The sequence below is a fragment of the Pteropus medius genome, unplaced genomic scaffold, assembly GCF_902729225.1.
Source record: "Pteropus medius unplaced genomic scaffold, Ma_sr-lr_union100, whole genome shotgun sequence".
NCBI lineage: Eukaryota > Metazoa > Chordata > Mammalia > Chiroptera > Pteropodidae > Pteropus > Pteropus medius.
Window position 1 is genome coordinate 7,264,003 of NW_024344240.1, and position 16,263 is coordinate 7,280,265.

The 16,263-nt window shown below is 33.4% G+C and overlaps 1 protein-coding gene across 1 annotated transcript in view; it reads right to left on the reverse strand.

The window, feature by feature from the left end:
- RP1 (RP1 axonemal microtubule associated) overlaps positions 1 to 16,263 on the reverse strand; it is a 330,366-nt gene that overhangs the window by 34,629 nt on the left and 279,474 nt on the right. The window contains 2 exon segments of the mRNA XM_039868930.1: positions 1,178 to 1,225; positions 1,228 to 1,390. Coding sequence (XP_039724864.1) covers positions 1,178 to 1,225; positions 1,228 to 1,390 — 211 coding nt within the window.

Genomic DNA, 16,263 nt, shown 5'->3' on the forward strand with positions numbered 1-16,263 from the left:
GGCAGTGATAAAAATACAAAAAATATGAAGGAAACAGTGAGGAACTAAGTTGGTATTATGTCACAGAGACCAGAGTTAGGTATTTAATAACAATAATGGTAATACTATTCATTGCATGATTACCTTGTTCCAGGAACAAATTACCATAAGTAGATTATCCTAGAGACTGAGTGCATTATCTCATGTACTCAAAATAATCCTATGACTTAGGCACTATTTTCATACCTGTTTCATAGATGAGGTATTTTTGACTAGGAGAGAATAAGTGGCTTGCTCAGGGTAACACAACCAAATATATCACCAATCTGAGACTAAACCAGTGTATCTTATTCCCGAGCTTTTAGAAATATCTGGATCAACAATGTCAAATACAGTAGCAAGTTCTAGGACACAGAAAAGACAAACATTCACATTTAATTTGGGACAAAATGGCTATCAGTATCCATTGAGAGACAATATTTTACTATGGCAGTAGAAGCTAAAACAAGGTGATTATCAGAGATAATGGAATGACTGGAGAGACAGTTATGGCACTGTGTGAGTTCACTTTTAGGCAAAACAAAAAACAACACCAACAAAAAAAAAATCTAAGTAAGGAAATTCAGGTGCTCCTAAATTTATGATTGCTGACATTTGTTAACATACTATAGCCAAGAAGAAATCCACATTTAAATGGCTGGCAAACCATTTACACAAAGATGAATTGATGACACACATACATACTTGTATATACATTTTCACCTTTGACAGTCATGTGAGTGTTAATCCTAAAGCCTAAAGTTCTAAATCAGGAGTAGGAAAACTGGCCTGTAAGCCAATTCTTTCAGCACCTGTTTTTGTACAATCTGGGAACTAAGAATGCTTTTTACTTTTCTTTATGATTAAAAAATATTAAATGCCAAATACTATTCTTTGATAAGTAAAATTTATATAAAATTCCAATTTCATTGTCCACAAATAAAGTTTTTTTGAATGCAGCTACACCATTAGTTGACCTATTATCTGTAGCAGATATCACACAACTCTGAGAAAGATGAATAGTTTTAAGAGACTCTCTAACCCATGAAGCATAAGATATTTAGTGTCTAGCCTTTTACTGAAAAAAGTTTGTATTTTCTGTTCTGAATCATCTCAGTTATTTAAATTTTTAATACATTGCACAAAGGAAATTAAATACCTGGCAAAGATGCTTTATTAGTTCTCACAATTGGCATTTCTTTCCATCATCACCATTTTCGTTCTCAGTTATCCAGGAACCAACAGTTAGACAAAACAGCTCACATGTGTCTATATTTTCAAGTCTGATTTCTTCCAGATACTACCTGGGATCCTTTCCACTGTTGTCATGTCCGATATGTATTTTATTTTCACCAATATCTTTTAGATTAATCTCCAACACAAAGGAAAAAAAAAGGAAGTAAGATTGCCTACATTTCTGATTTGATTTTTCAAATTGAAAACTTATATTTAATTTTGAACTCAATATCTACTTGTCCCCCCTACATATTCCTTAATAATTTCCCTTAGAACTAGTTACTTGTAACATTATGAAATGTTGTTGCTTATAGCAAAGTAAAAATCTATTGACCATGGAAAAAGTAATAGATTGAATACATCTAGTTTTCACTACACATTTTTTAGCAACTCACTATTATTATCTTGTATAATAAATATTTTATTGTAATTAAACAGTGGTTAGATCTGAAGAAGGTAATCTAATTTTCTTGTGTCTATAGCAGTTTGGATTTTCCTATTAAAGTGGGATCCTGAGAAAAAGAAACCCTATATGTTTCTGCATTTATCTAGCCTAACTAGGTAGCCCTAAAACAGAGCGACTTTGTATTGGAATGACTGCAATTTTTTTTCCTATTTTATTGAGAAATAATTGACATACATCACTGTTTACACAAGTTTAAAGTATACAGCATACTCATTTGATTTATGTATACTGTGAAATCATTATCACAATAGGTACAGCTGAGATCCATCTTCACATATAGATACAATAAAAAGAAAAGAAAAAAATTTTTTAAAAAGAAAAATGTTCACCTTATGATGAGAACTCATAGGATTTAATAGCTATAGTCAACATGTGTACATTACATCCCTAGGACTTTTTATCTGATAACTAGAAGTTTATATCTTTTGACCACTGTCTACCAATTCCCTTCCACCTCTGATAATCATGAATCTTATTTCTTCCAAGTTTTTTTTGAGTTTTTTGTAATATTCCACATATAAGTAAAATTATACAGTATTTGTCTTTCTCTATCTGACTTATTTCACTTAGAATAATACCCAGAGGCTAGTTCATGACATCACAAATGGTAGGATTACCTCATTTTTCAAGGCCAAATAATATTCCATTGTATATACATATTACAACTTCTTCATCCATTCATTCATTGATGGACACTTAGGCTGTTTCCATGTCCTTGATATTGTAAATAATGCTGCTATGAATATGGGAGTGCAGCTATCTTTTCAAGTTTGTGTTTTCATTTCCTTTAGATATATTTCCAGAAGCAGAATCACTGGATCATGTAATAGTTCTATTTTAATTTTTTGAGGACCTTACATACTGTTTTCCATAGTGGCTGTACCAATTTATAATCCTACCTATTGTACAATAGCATTATGTCTAAAAATAATGCACATACCTTAATTTGAAAATAGTTATCAATAAAAAATACTAACCATTGTCTGAGCCTTTAGCAAGTTGTATCTTTTTGCTGGTGGAGGGACTCGTCTCAATGTTGATAATGATACAAACATTCAGTTTGTAAAAAATGCAATGTCTGCGAAGTACAATAAAGCAAAGTTCAGTAAACAAGGCGTGCCGTTCACTATTCAGAAGGAGCAAGATTTTTTTTTAATTCCTACAGGGATCATATGAGAAAAACTAATCAACATTAGTTTTTTTTTTTTATTTTTCCGTAATAAATTATCACAAGCTTAATGACAAAAACTAAACCCACTTATTGTCTCCCAATTCTGTGGGTCAGAAATTCAGGCATTGTGTGGCTCGAATGGGTTCTCTGCTCAGGCCTCACAGAAGAAATCAAGGTGTGGGCTGGGCTGGGCTCTTCTCTGGAGGATCGGAAGAGGATTCTGCTTCCAGACTCATTCAGGTCATTGGCAGAATCCAGCCCCTTGTGGTTATAGGAACTGAGATTCCTCTTCTTTGACATCTGGCCCCTTCATCTCCAAGCCAACGATGGCATGTCAAACTCTTCTTATGCTTGGAATCTGGCTTCCCCACTGCTACCAGCAAGGGAAAGATGTTTACTTTAGGGACTCATATTATTTGGATTAGGTCCTCCTGAATCAATCAAGCTATCTCCCTATTTTAAGGTACTTAAATTAATACTATGTGATATTACAATTAAAAACAATTTTATCAGCTTCCTGGTACTTTGTCTCCTTAAACCCAACTTCTTTTCTCCTCTTTGGAAACATTCACATTACCACAGGAAGTTTCTCTTTTAGAGTTTACATAGCCCAGCCACTTCTTTTTACTAAAATATTTATATTGGTAATATAATTTTGGGTTGGAGTTTGGAGATAATTGTTCTGAATAAATTCTGTCCTCCAGCCAAAATACCCTTTGGTCAGGGTGCATAGACAGAATGCAATAGAGTTTACTTAAATAGTTAGATCCTTCCTATTATTTCTGGAACAAAGTAGTTATAAAAATACTATCATGTAGATCTTCATATTTGTGCTTGGTACAAGTAAGTAACCTTGTACACTACTCCCGAAAGTTGAAAGTAGTGAGACATGCGATAGAAAACAGCAGCCATACTTCAACATGTACCCTAAGGAAAAATTTTGTGGTGACTAAAACACATTTTTGCGATCAGATCTAAGTTTGAAAGTTCCTCTGTACTTGCTGGTTGTCTACACTGCAGCAAGTTTCTCCACCTCTCTAAGCCTCAGTGTCCCCCATCTGAAAAATATAATAGTACCTAGCTTATATATAAAATAGTACAGTACTCAACAAGTGTAAGCAGCTATTGCTATACCAGAGTTGTATGCTAATTAGAAAATGCCTAAATTTATCTAACTTAAAGATTAGACTAATCTAAAGACAGGTTCCAGCAGATGGAAATTAAAATCAGTATTTGATAAGTGAAATTGAAATTAATAAACTCTATATATGTATAACCCTGCTGATAAAAATAGATATTTGTAAACAAAACTAAGTGGTGCTATGGTACAGAAACTAAATCATTACACCTACACCATGCATTCATGGGTTTGGCAATTAAAATCAGAACTAAAATGAAATTACTTTTATCATTCTAGCCAAACTGATTTGGAGCTGGTAGTTCTGGTTTAATATAGTCAACTTGGGTCACCTCAGCTTCAATCAAATGAAAATCCAATATGCTAAGAAATCATTTTTACACATAACTATTTTTAGTTTTTTGCATTTAACTTCTATATTTGAAAATGAAAAACAAGCAAACAAACAAAAGTGATTCTACAATGTAGGATAATGGCTTTTCATCATACAAATGGATAACATCATGGCTCAGTTACTCTCTAGAAGAAGAATTCTGTTTAAAGTAGTATATAGTCATAGATTAAAATAAAATTGGTTTCAACCTGAGGAATAAATGGGGCATATGGATTGAGATACAGGGTCAGAAAGACGAAGGCAGAAGAAATGTGGAAATATAGTCCATTCCCATTGCTCTAATGTCACATATTGAAAATCATAACAATATCAATAAACTCCCACTCCATAACCAGAACATAAAGATTTCTTTTAAATGTTACCTGAGAATTTCTCATTTGGGTTCCTGACATTGTTAACGAAAAAGGATTATGCCTACACTAAATTTAAGGAAGTAAATAAAGCACTCTGTATATCCACATTTTTGATGGTTCTCCTTATTATATGTACTTTTCCAAGAACAATTTAAATGTATACTAAGTAAATTAAACCATTTAAACATTTAAGAAAATCTTATTACATACAAAGAACAATCTAAGCAAGCACATAAACATGTAAAAAACAGAGCTCTCACAATTCAATTTGTGAGGATGGAGATGGAGATAACTAATTCAACACAAAGTGAGAAAAAAGCAAAGCAGAGGGATAAGAAAAGTATGATGAGATGATTACTACAAGTATGGCAGGTAGTGAGGGAGCTGGACTTTGAGAAATAAGCAGCATGTCCATGAAGGAGAGGAAAAAACAGGAAATGGCATCAGCAAAACCAAAAGGGTGAATGTGCTTCTTTAATCTGTGTTCAGTGTTCTCGAAATTTGAAAATTATAAATTTTCTTCTCTCTGAATAGAATCTGGTATATTTTCATATATGGATAGGTACTTAACAAATGCATATGCTGCTACCAAGAAATGGATGTGGAACTTGAGAGTGGGGGTATCAAGCAAAACATATAAGAGCACAGGTTTTAAAACAGAGGGATCCACTGCAAACACACGCACTGAGACCCTCTGGCATCTTGTGCAAGTTATATCTTCTCCCTAAACTTTAGTTTCTTCATTTACAAAACTGAGGTAATTAGGAATCACTTTACTGGAAGGTAATGAGGATAAATGGCACATTAATTAGCAAAAAAAAAAAAAGGACAAATAAACACATGTGCACTTCAGAGATACTGTGAGTTTGGTTCAAAGTTACCACAATAAAGTGAATATTGTGATAAAATGAGTAGCAATATTTTTGCTGGTGGAGGGTCTTGCCTTCAATTTGCAAAAAATGCAACATCTCAAGTGCAATAAAGCAAAATAATAAAACAAGGCATGCCTGTATTGGGTCCTCAGTAAATAGTGGTGATCTTAGTAAGTATATTATTACAAAAGGAGAATCCGAAGGAAGTAGATGATGAATACAATGGAGAGCAGGAAGCTAAAGACTGTTTATTTTAAGTCTACAGGTTTTTTCTTTTTTTCCAACGTTTTTGACCCTCCAGCACTGAGCTTCGTATTCAGATGAAAGGACAAAGGGAAATAAGACAGACCAGACAGGTCTCAGGACAGAGAGCAAGGCAGAGAGCTGGGGCAAGGTCTCTTAAAGAATAACCAGAAGGATTTGTACTGTATTTTATGTTCTGACTGTCATGATCCTTTCCTTGAAGTTCATTTGACTGAAATAGTTGGGGAAACTAGGTAGTAACTGAGAGTTATTCAAGAGAAAAGTTGAGGATTATCACAAGAAGGACATTTTTATTTGTCAATAAAAATGGATATATTTATGCAAAAATAGCAGAAAAGATTCTCAAAGTTGGAAAATAAACTTGAAGACTAAACATTCCCTTTGCAAATTCCACAACAAAAGGCATACCCTATATTTTCAAAGATGGAGGCCTTTTACACTAAAAGTTGCATAGCGTATTAGAGAATGTTCGTATACAGAACTATATAGGAATAACCTGTATTTTCTCCATCAAAGAAAACAGCAGGACCCATGGATCTGTGAATATTCATACATAAAATTTATGGAAAAAATATCCCCTTTTCAGGTACCTACTTTTAGATGTAGCTCTTAATCCAGACCTTTTTGCATATGTAATTACTGCCCAGTTGGATTGTTCTAATTTGGAGATGCTAAATCTCTTCATGAAAAACTTCAGTATTTTCTCATAAATGGTAAATAAGTTATTTTTAAATTTTTATTTTATTTTAGAAGCTAATTTCATGTAGTGCAAAGTTTGTATTCTCTGTTTAGAAATTTTTTCATGGTTTAGAAAAACACACTGGAATACAAATTAGCTTTGTGATCACTGATGTCCCATCTGGGGTGTTTCATCTTAACTTAATATCTCATTTAATACAGGATAGCCCATTCTACATTTTTCTTGCCATTTGAAAGAGTATTAAAGCTTCAAAGCACAGGAAGAAATGTGGAAGTATAGACTGGAAACTTGAGCTCTAATATGTTAGAAACACTAAAAAGCATTAGGTAAATTGTTAAGAGGAAGTGACACCACCAAAAAACAAACATATCCAAAAGTATATACAATTTGTTATATTGAATAACACAAAAATGAAAATAATATGCTTTTTCTCCTGCACATGTCCTAGGTAAAAATTCTTTATATTAATCAGTCCCAATGTACACTTCAGTAAAACAGGAAGCAGGATACTCCCATATTTTTTTATATGTTACTCTTGCTGAGCACTTTTCCAGGGACCCTATCCTCTGTCCTTTTCCATAAACCAACAGTGTCATTTCTCTTGAAAGAACTGGAAAAGAAAGCTTTCCTGGCTTAATGAGTAAATAATATTCAGATTCAGAGGACTTTTATTTCTTTTTTTAATTAATTTTATTGGAGTAACATTGGTTAATACAATTATATAATTTTCAGGTGTACATTATAATTTGACATTTGTATATTCTATTGTGTGTTTACCACCCAAAGTCCAGTTTCCTTCAGCTACCATATTTTGATCCCCTTTATCCACTTCATCCTCCCCCTAGCCCCCTATATTTGACCCCCTTTACCCCATCTACCTCCTCGCCTCCTGCACCCCATTAGTAACCACTAGTCTATAGTCCTCTGGTAACCACTAGTCTATAGTCCATGTCCACGAGTCTCTGTTTGTTTTTCCTGTTCATTTGTTGCTTTTAGGTTTGTATCCAAAATATACAAAGAACTCATATGACTTAATAATAACAACAAAAAAAAATGATCCAATCAAAACATGGAAAGTTGATCTGAACAGACATTTCTCCCTAGAGGATATACAAATGGCCAACAAATATGTGAAAAGATGCTCAACAGCTAGCTATTAGGGAAATGCAAATCAAAACCACAATGAGATATCATCTCACACCTATTAGAAGAGCTGTAATCATCAGGACAAATAAAAATAAATGCTAGAGAGGATGAGGAAAAAAAGGAACTCTCGTACACTGCTGGTGGGACTGCAAATTGGTGAGCCACTATGGAAAACAGTATGAAAGTTCTTTAAAAAACTAAGAATTGATCTATCATATGATCCAGCAATCCCTCTACTGAGTTTTTACCCCAAAGACTTGAAAACCCATATCCGAAAAGATATTTGCACACCGATGTTCATAGAAGCATTATTCACAGTGGCAAGGACATGGAAGCAACCAAAGTGTCCTATGATCGATGACTGGTACATATACACAATGGAATATTATTCAGCCATAAGAGGAGATGAAATACTGCCATTTGCAACAACATGGATGGACCTTGAGATAATCATGCTAAGCGAAATAAGCCAGACGGACAAAGTTGAAAATCACATGATATCACTTATATGTGGAATATTTCTTAGAATGTTTAGACTTCCTTCTGAAACTAGACAGGAGACTCTGAATTGAAGAATGCCTTATTTTTTCATTCTTGGTGCCAGTCCCAAGTTAAGTTCAAAAGTCCTTTTTTCACCAATCTTAAAAGTCTTAAAGAACCTAGTGATATCAGCTTCTACTAGGTTTTTCTCCTACTCAGAAAATGTGTTTTCCCAGCCCCCAGTCCCTGATTCTGATTTTAACTTTCAGAGCGAGAGCTTTTCACACACCCAGAATTATATCTCTAAAGATTTAACAGTTATTAGCTCTAAACAAATTCTGGGTACATTACACATTATATTCTCACTTTCTTGAGAAAACTTAATGAACTTCAGTCTTTGATCTTTCATGGTTGTTGACTTAATTTATTATCTCCCCCACTGGACTCAACTGTTTGAGGACATGGGCTCTGTCTTCTTTTCTGTATACTTAGTATTTACACAGCATTTGATATTTAATAGATGAATATAAATTTTGTTAAATAAATAACTTGATTTTTAAATGTTTATATGTTTCCTTCATTCTCTTTGCTTTCTATCAAATCTTGGTGTATAAAAAATTTTGACGATAATTTGAAAAATTATGATAATTTGTTATAACATATTTCTGGTAGGTATCTGAGCCTCCATAATTAAGATAGGAAAAAGGTTTTAGTCATACTTTGACACATTGTTATTTTTTTAAAAATTCATTAATAATTTGTAACCCAATTAAGGCTATCCAAATGAATGAAAAAATGGCTTTTACTTTAGTATGCCATCTGTATTTTTGACAGCGAATAAATTCTGTTGGAAAACAAGTCCCGATATCTTTATAAAAGAGTTATATGATTAAGATTAGAGTCAATGTCTCATAGTATATATTTTTGGCTTATTCCAACATAGCAAAGATATTTTTTGAATTTTTTCATAACTCTTGATACCTCTTAGACAAATAAAAATAGATTGTGACTAATTCTGTATTTAAGGTATAGTTTCATTAATGGTAACTTATATTGACCTAATTCTTTAGCATTAATAATAATAAATACTGGATAAAATATAAAGAACTGTGTGAAGGCACTAGAAAACAACCAAAGCAGACAGATAAAAAGAGGATTTGACTTTGAAATAGTGAGGAAGAGGAGTCTTTACTCTTGAAAATGGGAAATTTGCATAGCTTTTGCCTTGAGATCATTCCTAGTACTACAAGGCATAAACTGGGTAGAACTCAAGCAGAAAACTACAGTATAATCTGTTGAAAGGAACAAATTTAATTTGGGACTGCCATTGTAGCTGGAAATTAAGAGGGGAAATCTTAGAATAGAAGAACCAAAAATGGGTGAGCCCTAAAATGTGGATATAAATGCCAGTCAAATCTTAGACCAACCACAGCACTATGCTTGGAGAGAAAGTAGTCAAAAGGCTGTTACTGAGTGACAATTTCAGCTACTGCTTGCCACAAGTAAGAGACTTTAGAGTTTGAGTCCCACCAAGTTATTAAGAGCATAATAAATACCTGGGGCTCTCCATTGAACCCAGAACTGTCATGAATTAGAAATGAAGACTATATCTGTTTACTAGAGATTTTCCCAAGGTTAAGTATACAATTAAATGTATCTGCCCTAACAAGGTATAAAAACAAACCTCCACAAATTAAAGATGATCCATCAGTAACTTAACAAAACTCAACATTCTTCAGAAGTATATAACAGGCTCTATGCTATTACTCGCATGGTCTGGTATACAATCAAAAATCACGAAACATATGAGGAAACTGAAAGGTGTGACTCATAGTCAAAAGAAAAAAATCAGTTAGTAAAAATAGACCAGTAAACAACCTAGATGTAAAAATTAGAAAACAAGGACTTTAAAATAGGTATCATAAATATATCAAAGAATCTACAGGAAAATATGGATATATTGGGGTAAAGAAAAGGGAATTTTCAGGAGCTATCTAGAAATTATTTTAAAAAGGAAATCCCAGACCCAAAAATTACAATAACTGAAATAAAAATTAATTGGATGGGATTAGTAACAGATTAGACAGAAAATAAAAAAAGATCAGTACACTGGAAGATAGATTAATAGAAATTATATTGAAGTACACAATAGAAAAAATAACTAGATAAAAATATTCGACAGAGCCTCAGTGACCTGTGAGACATTATCAAGTAAATTAACATATATGTGATTAGAATACTGGAAGGGAAAGAGACAAATAGAGCAGAGAAAATACTTAAAGAAAAATTTATTTTTTCCAAGCTTGATCAAAAATGAAAACTCACAGATTAAGAAATCATAGTGAATCTCAAGCAAGAGCTATATAAATAAATCCACACCTAGACAAATCATAGTCCAATTGATGAAAAAGAAAAATTCTTAAAGAAGACAAAGAAAAAGACACATCACATATAAGGGAATAAAAATAAGAGTGGTGGCTAACTTCCCTTTAGAAATAATGCAAACCAGATTACAATAGAACAAGTCATTAAAGCGCTAAGTAAAATAAAAAGCTGTCAACCTAAACTTTTATATTTAGCAAAAACTGTCTTCAAAAATGAAGGCAAATAAATATATTTTCATTCAAACAAAAATTAAGAAAATTTATAACCAGCCAACCTGTACTATAAGAAATGTAATATGAAGTTCATTAGGCTTCAGGGTAATGATGAGATTTATAGTAAGATAGGAAGAACATGGAAAGAGTAAATATGTGGGCTGCATAAAAGATAATTTTTTCTATTTTTATTAAATTTTATACTAAAAGGTTGACTGTTTAGAGCAAATATAACAAAATTTTTGAGGGGGTGTAACACATGAAGAAATAAAATATATGACAATAATTGCACAAAGGATGAAAGGGGCGTAAAAGGAATGGCGCTTTAAAAAGTTTACTATATTATATGTGACATGTTAGGGATACATATTTTAATGCATACATAAACCACTAAAAAATACAAAGAAGAAATAGTCATAGGTAAAAAGCCAAAAGAGGAACTAGAATTAAATACTAAAAAAAAAAAAAAAAAAAAAATTGTTTAATCCCAAAGAAAGTAGAAAAGGAGGAACAAAGTATACTTGTAAATTATATATCTGACAAGGTTGTAGTAATCAGAATATATAAAGAACTATTAAAACAATTAGGTACAGTACAGCCATGATGGAAAACAATTTGGCAGTTTCTCATTAATTTAAACATATTACCATATGACCCAGTAATTCCACTCTTGGTATACACTCAAAAGAATTGAAAACACGTGTTCAAGCAAATACCTGTAAACAAATGTTTATAGCAGCACTATTCACAGAGCTTAAAGATGGAAATAACCCAAATGTGCATCAGTGGATGAATATATAAACAGATTGTGGTACATAAAAACAATGGAATATTACTCACTCATAAAAGAAATCAAGCACTGATATATGCTTCAACAAAGATGAACCTCAACAACAGTATCCTAAGTGAAAGAAGCAATATGTAAAGACCATATATTAGTCTATTTACAGTTGACCCTTGAACAATACGAGTCTGAACTTCACAGGTCCACTTATACGTGAAATCTCCATTTTCAATCTGCAATTGGGAATTCACATACATGGAGGGGCAACTTAAGTTATACATGGTTATTTTTAAAATTTATTTATTTTAATTAGTTTCAAGTATGCAATACATTGGTTAGACATCTGTATAGTTTGTAAAACGATCCCCCCAATTGCTTCCTCCCTCTCCTGACCCTCCACCTAGCCAACATATTAATGAGAACTGCATTCCCTATGCCATGTTCCCCATCCCCATGACCATCCATCAGATACTAATTTGTACTTCTTTAACCCTTCAAATCCTGCTTCCCTCTATCCGACACCAAATTGTCCATTATATTTGTGAATCTTTTTTTTTAATTAGTTTGTTCTTCTTATTCCTTAGATTCTACATATAAGTGAAATCATATAATGTTTATCCCTCTCTGTTTAAATACCTTCTAGATCCATCAAAGCAATATCTTTTTCCATCCCCTTCTTTTAGTCTGTGTGTGTCTTTCAATCTGAAGTGAGTCTCTTGTAGGCAGCATATGTAGGGGTCTTATTTTCTTATCCATTCAGCCACTCTATCTTTTGGTTGGAGCACTTAATTCTTTTCCATTTAAGGTACTTATTGATAGGAATGTAATTGTTAGCATTCTTTATTCCTGTTTTTGATACATGTTATTTTCTTCTTGAAGAAGTCTCTCCATTTCCTGTAATACTGGCTTGGTGGTGATAAATTCCTTTAGCTTATTTTTGTCTGGAAAGCTCTTTATCTGTCCTTCAACTCTAAATGATAGCTTTGCTGCATAAAGAATTTGGGATTGGAATATTTTGTGCCAAGCCCTTCTGTTCTGCATAGTTTCTTTTGAGAAATCAGCTGCCAGTCTTATGGATGTTCCCTTAAAGGTAACTATCTGTTTTTCTCTTGTTGCTTTTAAGATTCTCTCTTTATATTTAATCAATGGCATTTTAATTATGATGCATCTTGGGCCTCTTTGGATCCCCGATTTTTGGGATTCTCTGAGCTTCTTGAGGTTTTATGTCCATTTCCTTCACGAGGTTAGGAAATTTTTCCATCATTATTTCTTTGAATGGTTTTTCAACATCTTGATTTTCTTCAATTATGGTGATCAGACGCATATTTGGACCCTAAATAGTATCTCATATACTCCTTAAATTATTTTTACAGTCTTGGCATCTTTTTTCTTGATGTTCTGATTGAATGTCCTTGGGTTTTCTGTCTTCTAGATAGGTCATTTGATCCTTTTCTTTATTCACTTTATTTATTCCATTTACTATATGTCTCATATCAGATAATGTGTTCTTCATTTCAGACTGGTTCCCTTTTATAATTTCCATTTCCATTTTTATGTTTTTTATCTCTTTATTGAAGTTCTCACTGAATTCACCTACACTTCTTATAAGTTCACTAGGCATCTTTATAACTAGTGTTTTGAACTCTGCATCTGTTAGATTACTTGACTCCATTCTATCTGGATCTCAGTTCTGTTCTCTCGTATGGTTTCTGCTTCTTTATCTTCCCATTTTGGCTGCCTTTTTGTGTCTTTTTCTGTGTACTAAGCAAAGCTCCTAAGTCTCCTAGTCTTATTAGTGTGGATTTGTGAAGTAGGTGTCCAGTGGCACAGTCCTGAGAGGGGTTCAGCTGCAGGCCAAATTTAGCCCAAGCCTGTGCCCCTCCAGGGCCACCTGTTAAGATTCAGCAAGCAATCCACAGATGCTGTGCTTATAGCTGCCTCAAAAGGCCACACCAGAAACCAAGGCCAGCTGCCTCCAGTGTGAGTCTAGGCATTGCTCAGCAAAGAGCACCTGACTCACTGAGGATATGTCTGGATATGGCTTAGTGGGGCCGCAGTTGGGGGAGGTGGGGTTTTAGGGAATCCTCTGGGCAGAGAGACCTCTGTTATCCAGTTTGATGACGTCAGCTATGGCATTGCTGTGTTCCCACACTGAGAGGGAGGAGAGTTCAACAGGAAACAATGGATACTGCCGGCACTTCTGTACAAGGCAAGTCTCTCCTAGGCCCTCACTATGACACTGTCTCCCTGTAAGTCCCTGGTGTCACTTGTGCACAGTCAAATTGGCACTGGTGCTCAGAGTGAGCAGGTCTGATACCACAAAAATCCATTCGCTGTCATGGCCCCTTTAAAAGGTGTCTGCTGCTGCTGCTGCTGCTGCTGCTGCCGCAGCCTCCATCTCACTCAGCCATTTGGGACCAGGCGGCCCCATGTCCTCGACTCATCCTAGCTTCTGTAGTTGCAAAGTGATTTCTTGGATTTCTCGCTAGTTGTATGGCTTGTTCATCAAGATCTCAGGCTATTTTTCCTTGCTGCTTGCTCCTAAGCCTCTATCATCTACACCATTTTTTTTTTCCTCCCTATACATGGTTTTTGACTACATGGGGGTCAGTGACCTTAATGCCTGAATTGCTCAAGGGTCAACTGTATATGAAATAAACAGAATAGGTCAATTCAAAGAGGAAGAAAGCAGATTTGTGTTTGCCAGAAGCTGTCTAGGAGAAGGAAGAAAGGAAGTAACTGCTTACTGTTTTTTAAGGTGATGAAATGTCTTAAAACTAGATACAGGTAGTGGTTGCACATTTTGCATGTATTAAATGCTACTGAGTTGTATGTTTTAAAATGGTTAATTTTATGTTATATGAATTTTCTATCAACAATAAAGAAGTAAATGGACTAAACATTTCAATTAAGTGGCATAGATTATCATGTTGGATAGAAAGAAAAGCAACATCTAACTACATGCAATATACAATAGTCGTACATGAGAAAGACACAGTCAGTTTAAAAGGTAAAATATGGGAATATGTGATAACAAGCAAACACTAAGCATAAGAAAGCTGGGTCACTATATTAATATTAGGCAATACTGACTTCAAGGAGTAATACTGAAGAAAAAGAGGGTTACTTTACAATGAGTGTCAATTGAACAAGAAGATATAACAATCCTAAATGTGACAGAGCCTAATAAGAGAGTTTCAAAACAGGAAGAAATATTCAATAAAACAAAAGGGAGTAGACAAAATCACCATCATAGTTGGAGATTTTATTACCCTATTCTCAATAATTGATATAGGTAAACTAAATCAATAAAAATATAGGAGACGTTATCCATACTATCTACCAACTTGACCTAATTGACATTTAGAGAACATTATACTCACAATTACAATGCATATTTTTTCAACTTTATATTTAAAAGAAAAACTTAGCTGCATCAATTTCCAAAAGTAAAGGATATAGCAATATCAATTATGTATAGAATTTTGTGTTTAGAAAGAAGATAAATCAGTGCTATCCAGCAAAAGCATTCCTCCACAAGGCAGGCAATGGAAATTCAGAGTATGTTGACTGTACAGAAATGCAAATTATTCTCAAAGTACTACAGTGATAACTTGTCCTTCTGTCCATGATGCCCTCCCCTTCATTTTTGCTTGCCTCAAACTTTCTCACTCTTTAAGATTCTGCTCAAGTGCCATTTTCTCAAATATGATTATTTATTCTAGGTGTTTCAAGCCCAAGTCAATTGCTCTCAGGTTAAGCTATTTTTTTCCTAGTGAAACATCTCTTATTATATCTTTTGCATAACTAAAGCCAAATGAATAAGTCAAACATTGATAGAACTGAAAAGAAAAATAAACACATCTGCAACTATAGTTGGGGACTTCAACACCCCTCTCTCAACAAGTGCTAAAACAACTAGAAAAAAAATTAGGAGAGCTACAGAAGAAGAAAACATCAACCAACAGGATCTAACGAACATTCATAAAACATTCCATCTCAAAACCTCAGAATATACATATATTCATTTCAAGTGCCTAAGAAACATATGTTAAGATAGACCATATTTTGGGCCATAAAACAAACCTGAATCGACTTAAAAAATTAAAAACATGGAGCATGTTCTCTGCCTTCAAGAGAATCAAACTATAAATCAATAATAAAAAGGTACCGAAAAATCTTCAAATATTTAGAAACTAAACAAAATAATTTTAAATAATCCATAGATCAAAGAAGAAGTCTTAGGGAAATTTTCAAAATGCATTGAACTGAATGAAAATGAAATACATCAAAATTGTGGAACACAGGTAACACAGTTCTGACAGGAAAATTTATACCAGCAAACATATATACAAGAAAAGAAGAAATTATTCAAATAAATAATCTAAGCATTCACCTCCAAAAATTAGAAATAGATCAAAATGGACCCAAACAAGAAGGAAGATTTAATAAAGATGTTAGAAATCAATAAAATTTAAACAGAGAAACAATAGAAAAATGAATGAAACAAAAACTGTTTCTTGGAAGTGAACAATAAATAAGACAAATCTCTAGTAAAACTGAAAAAGAAAAAAAAGAGAAGATAAGTGATAAATATTAGAAATAAAATGGGATATCACTATATAGTAGTCCTGTAGACATCAA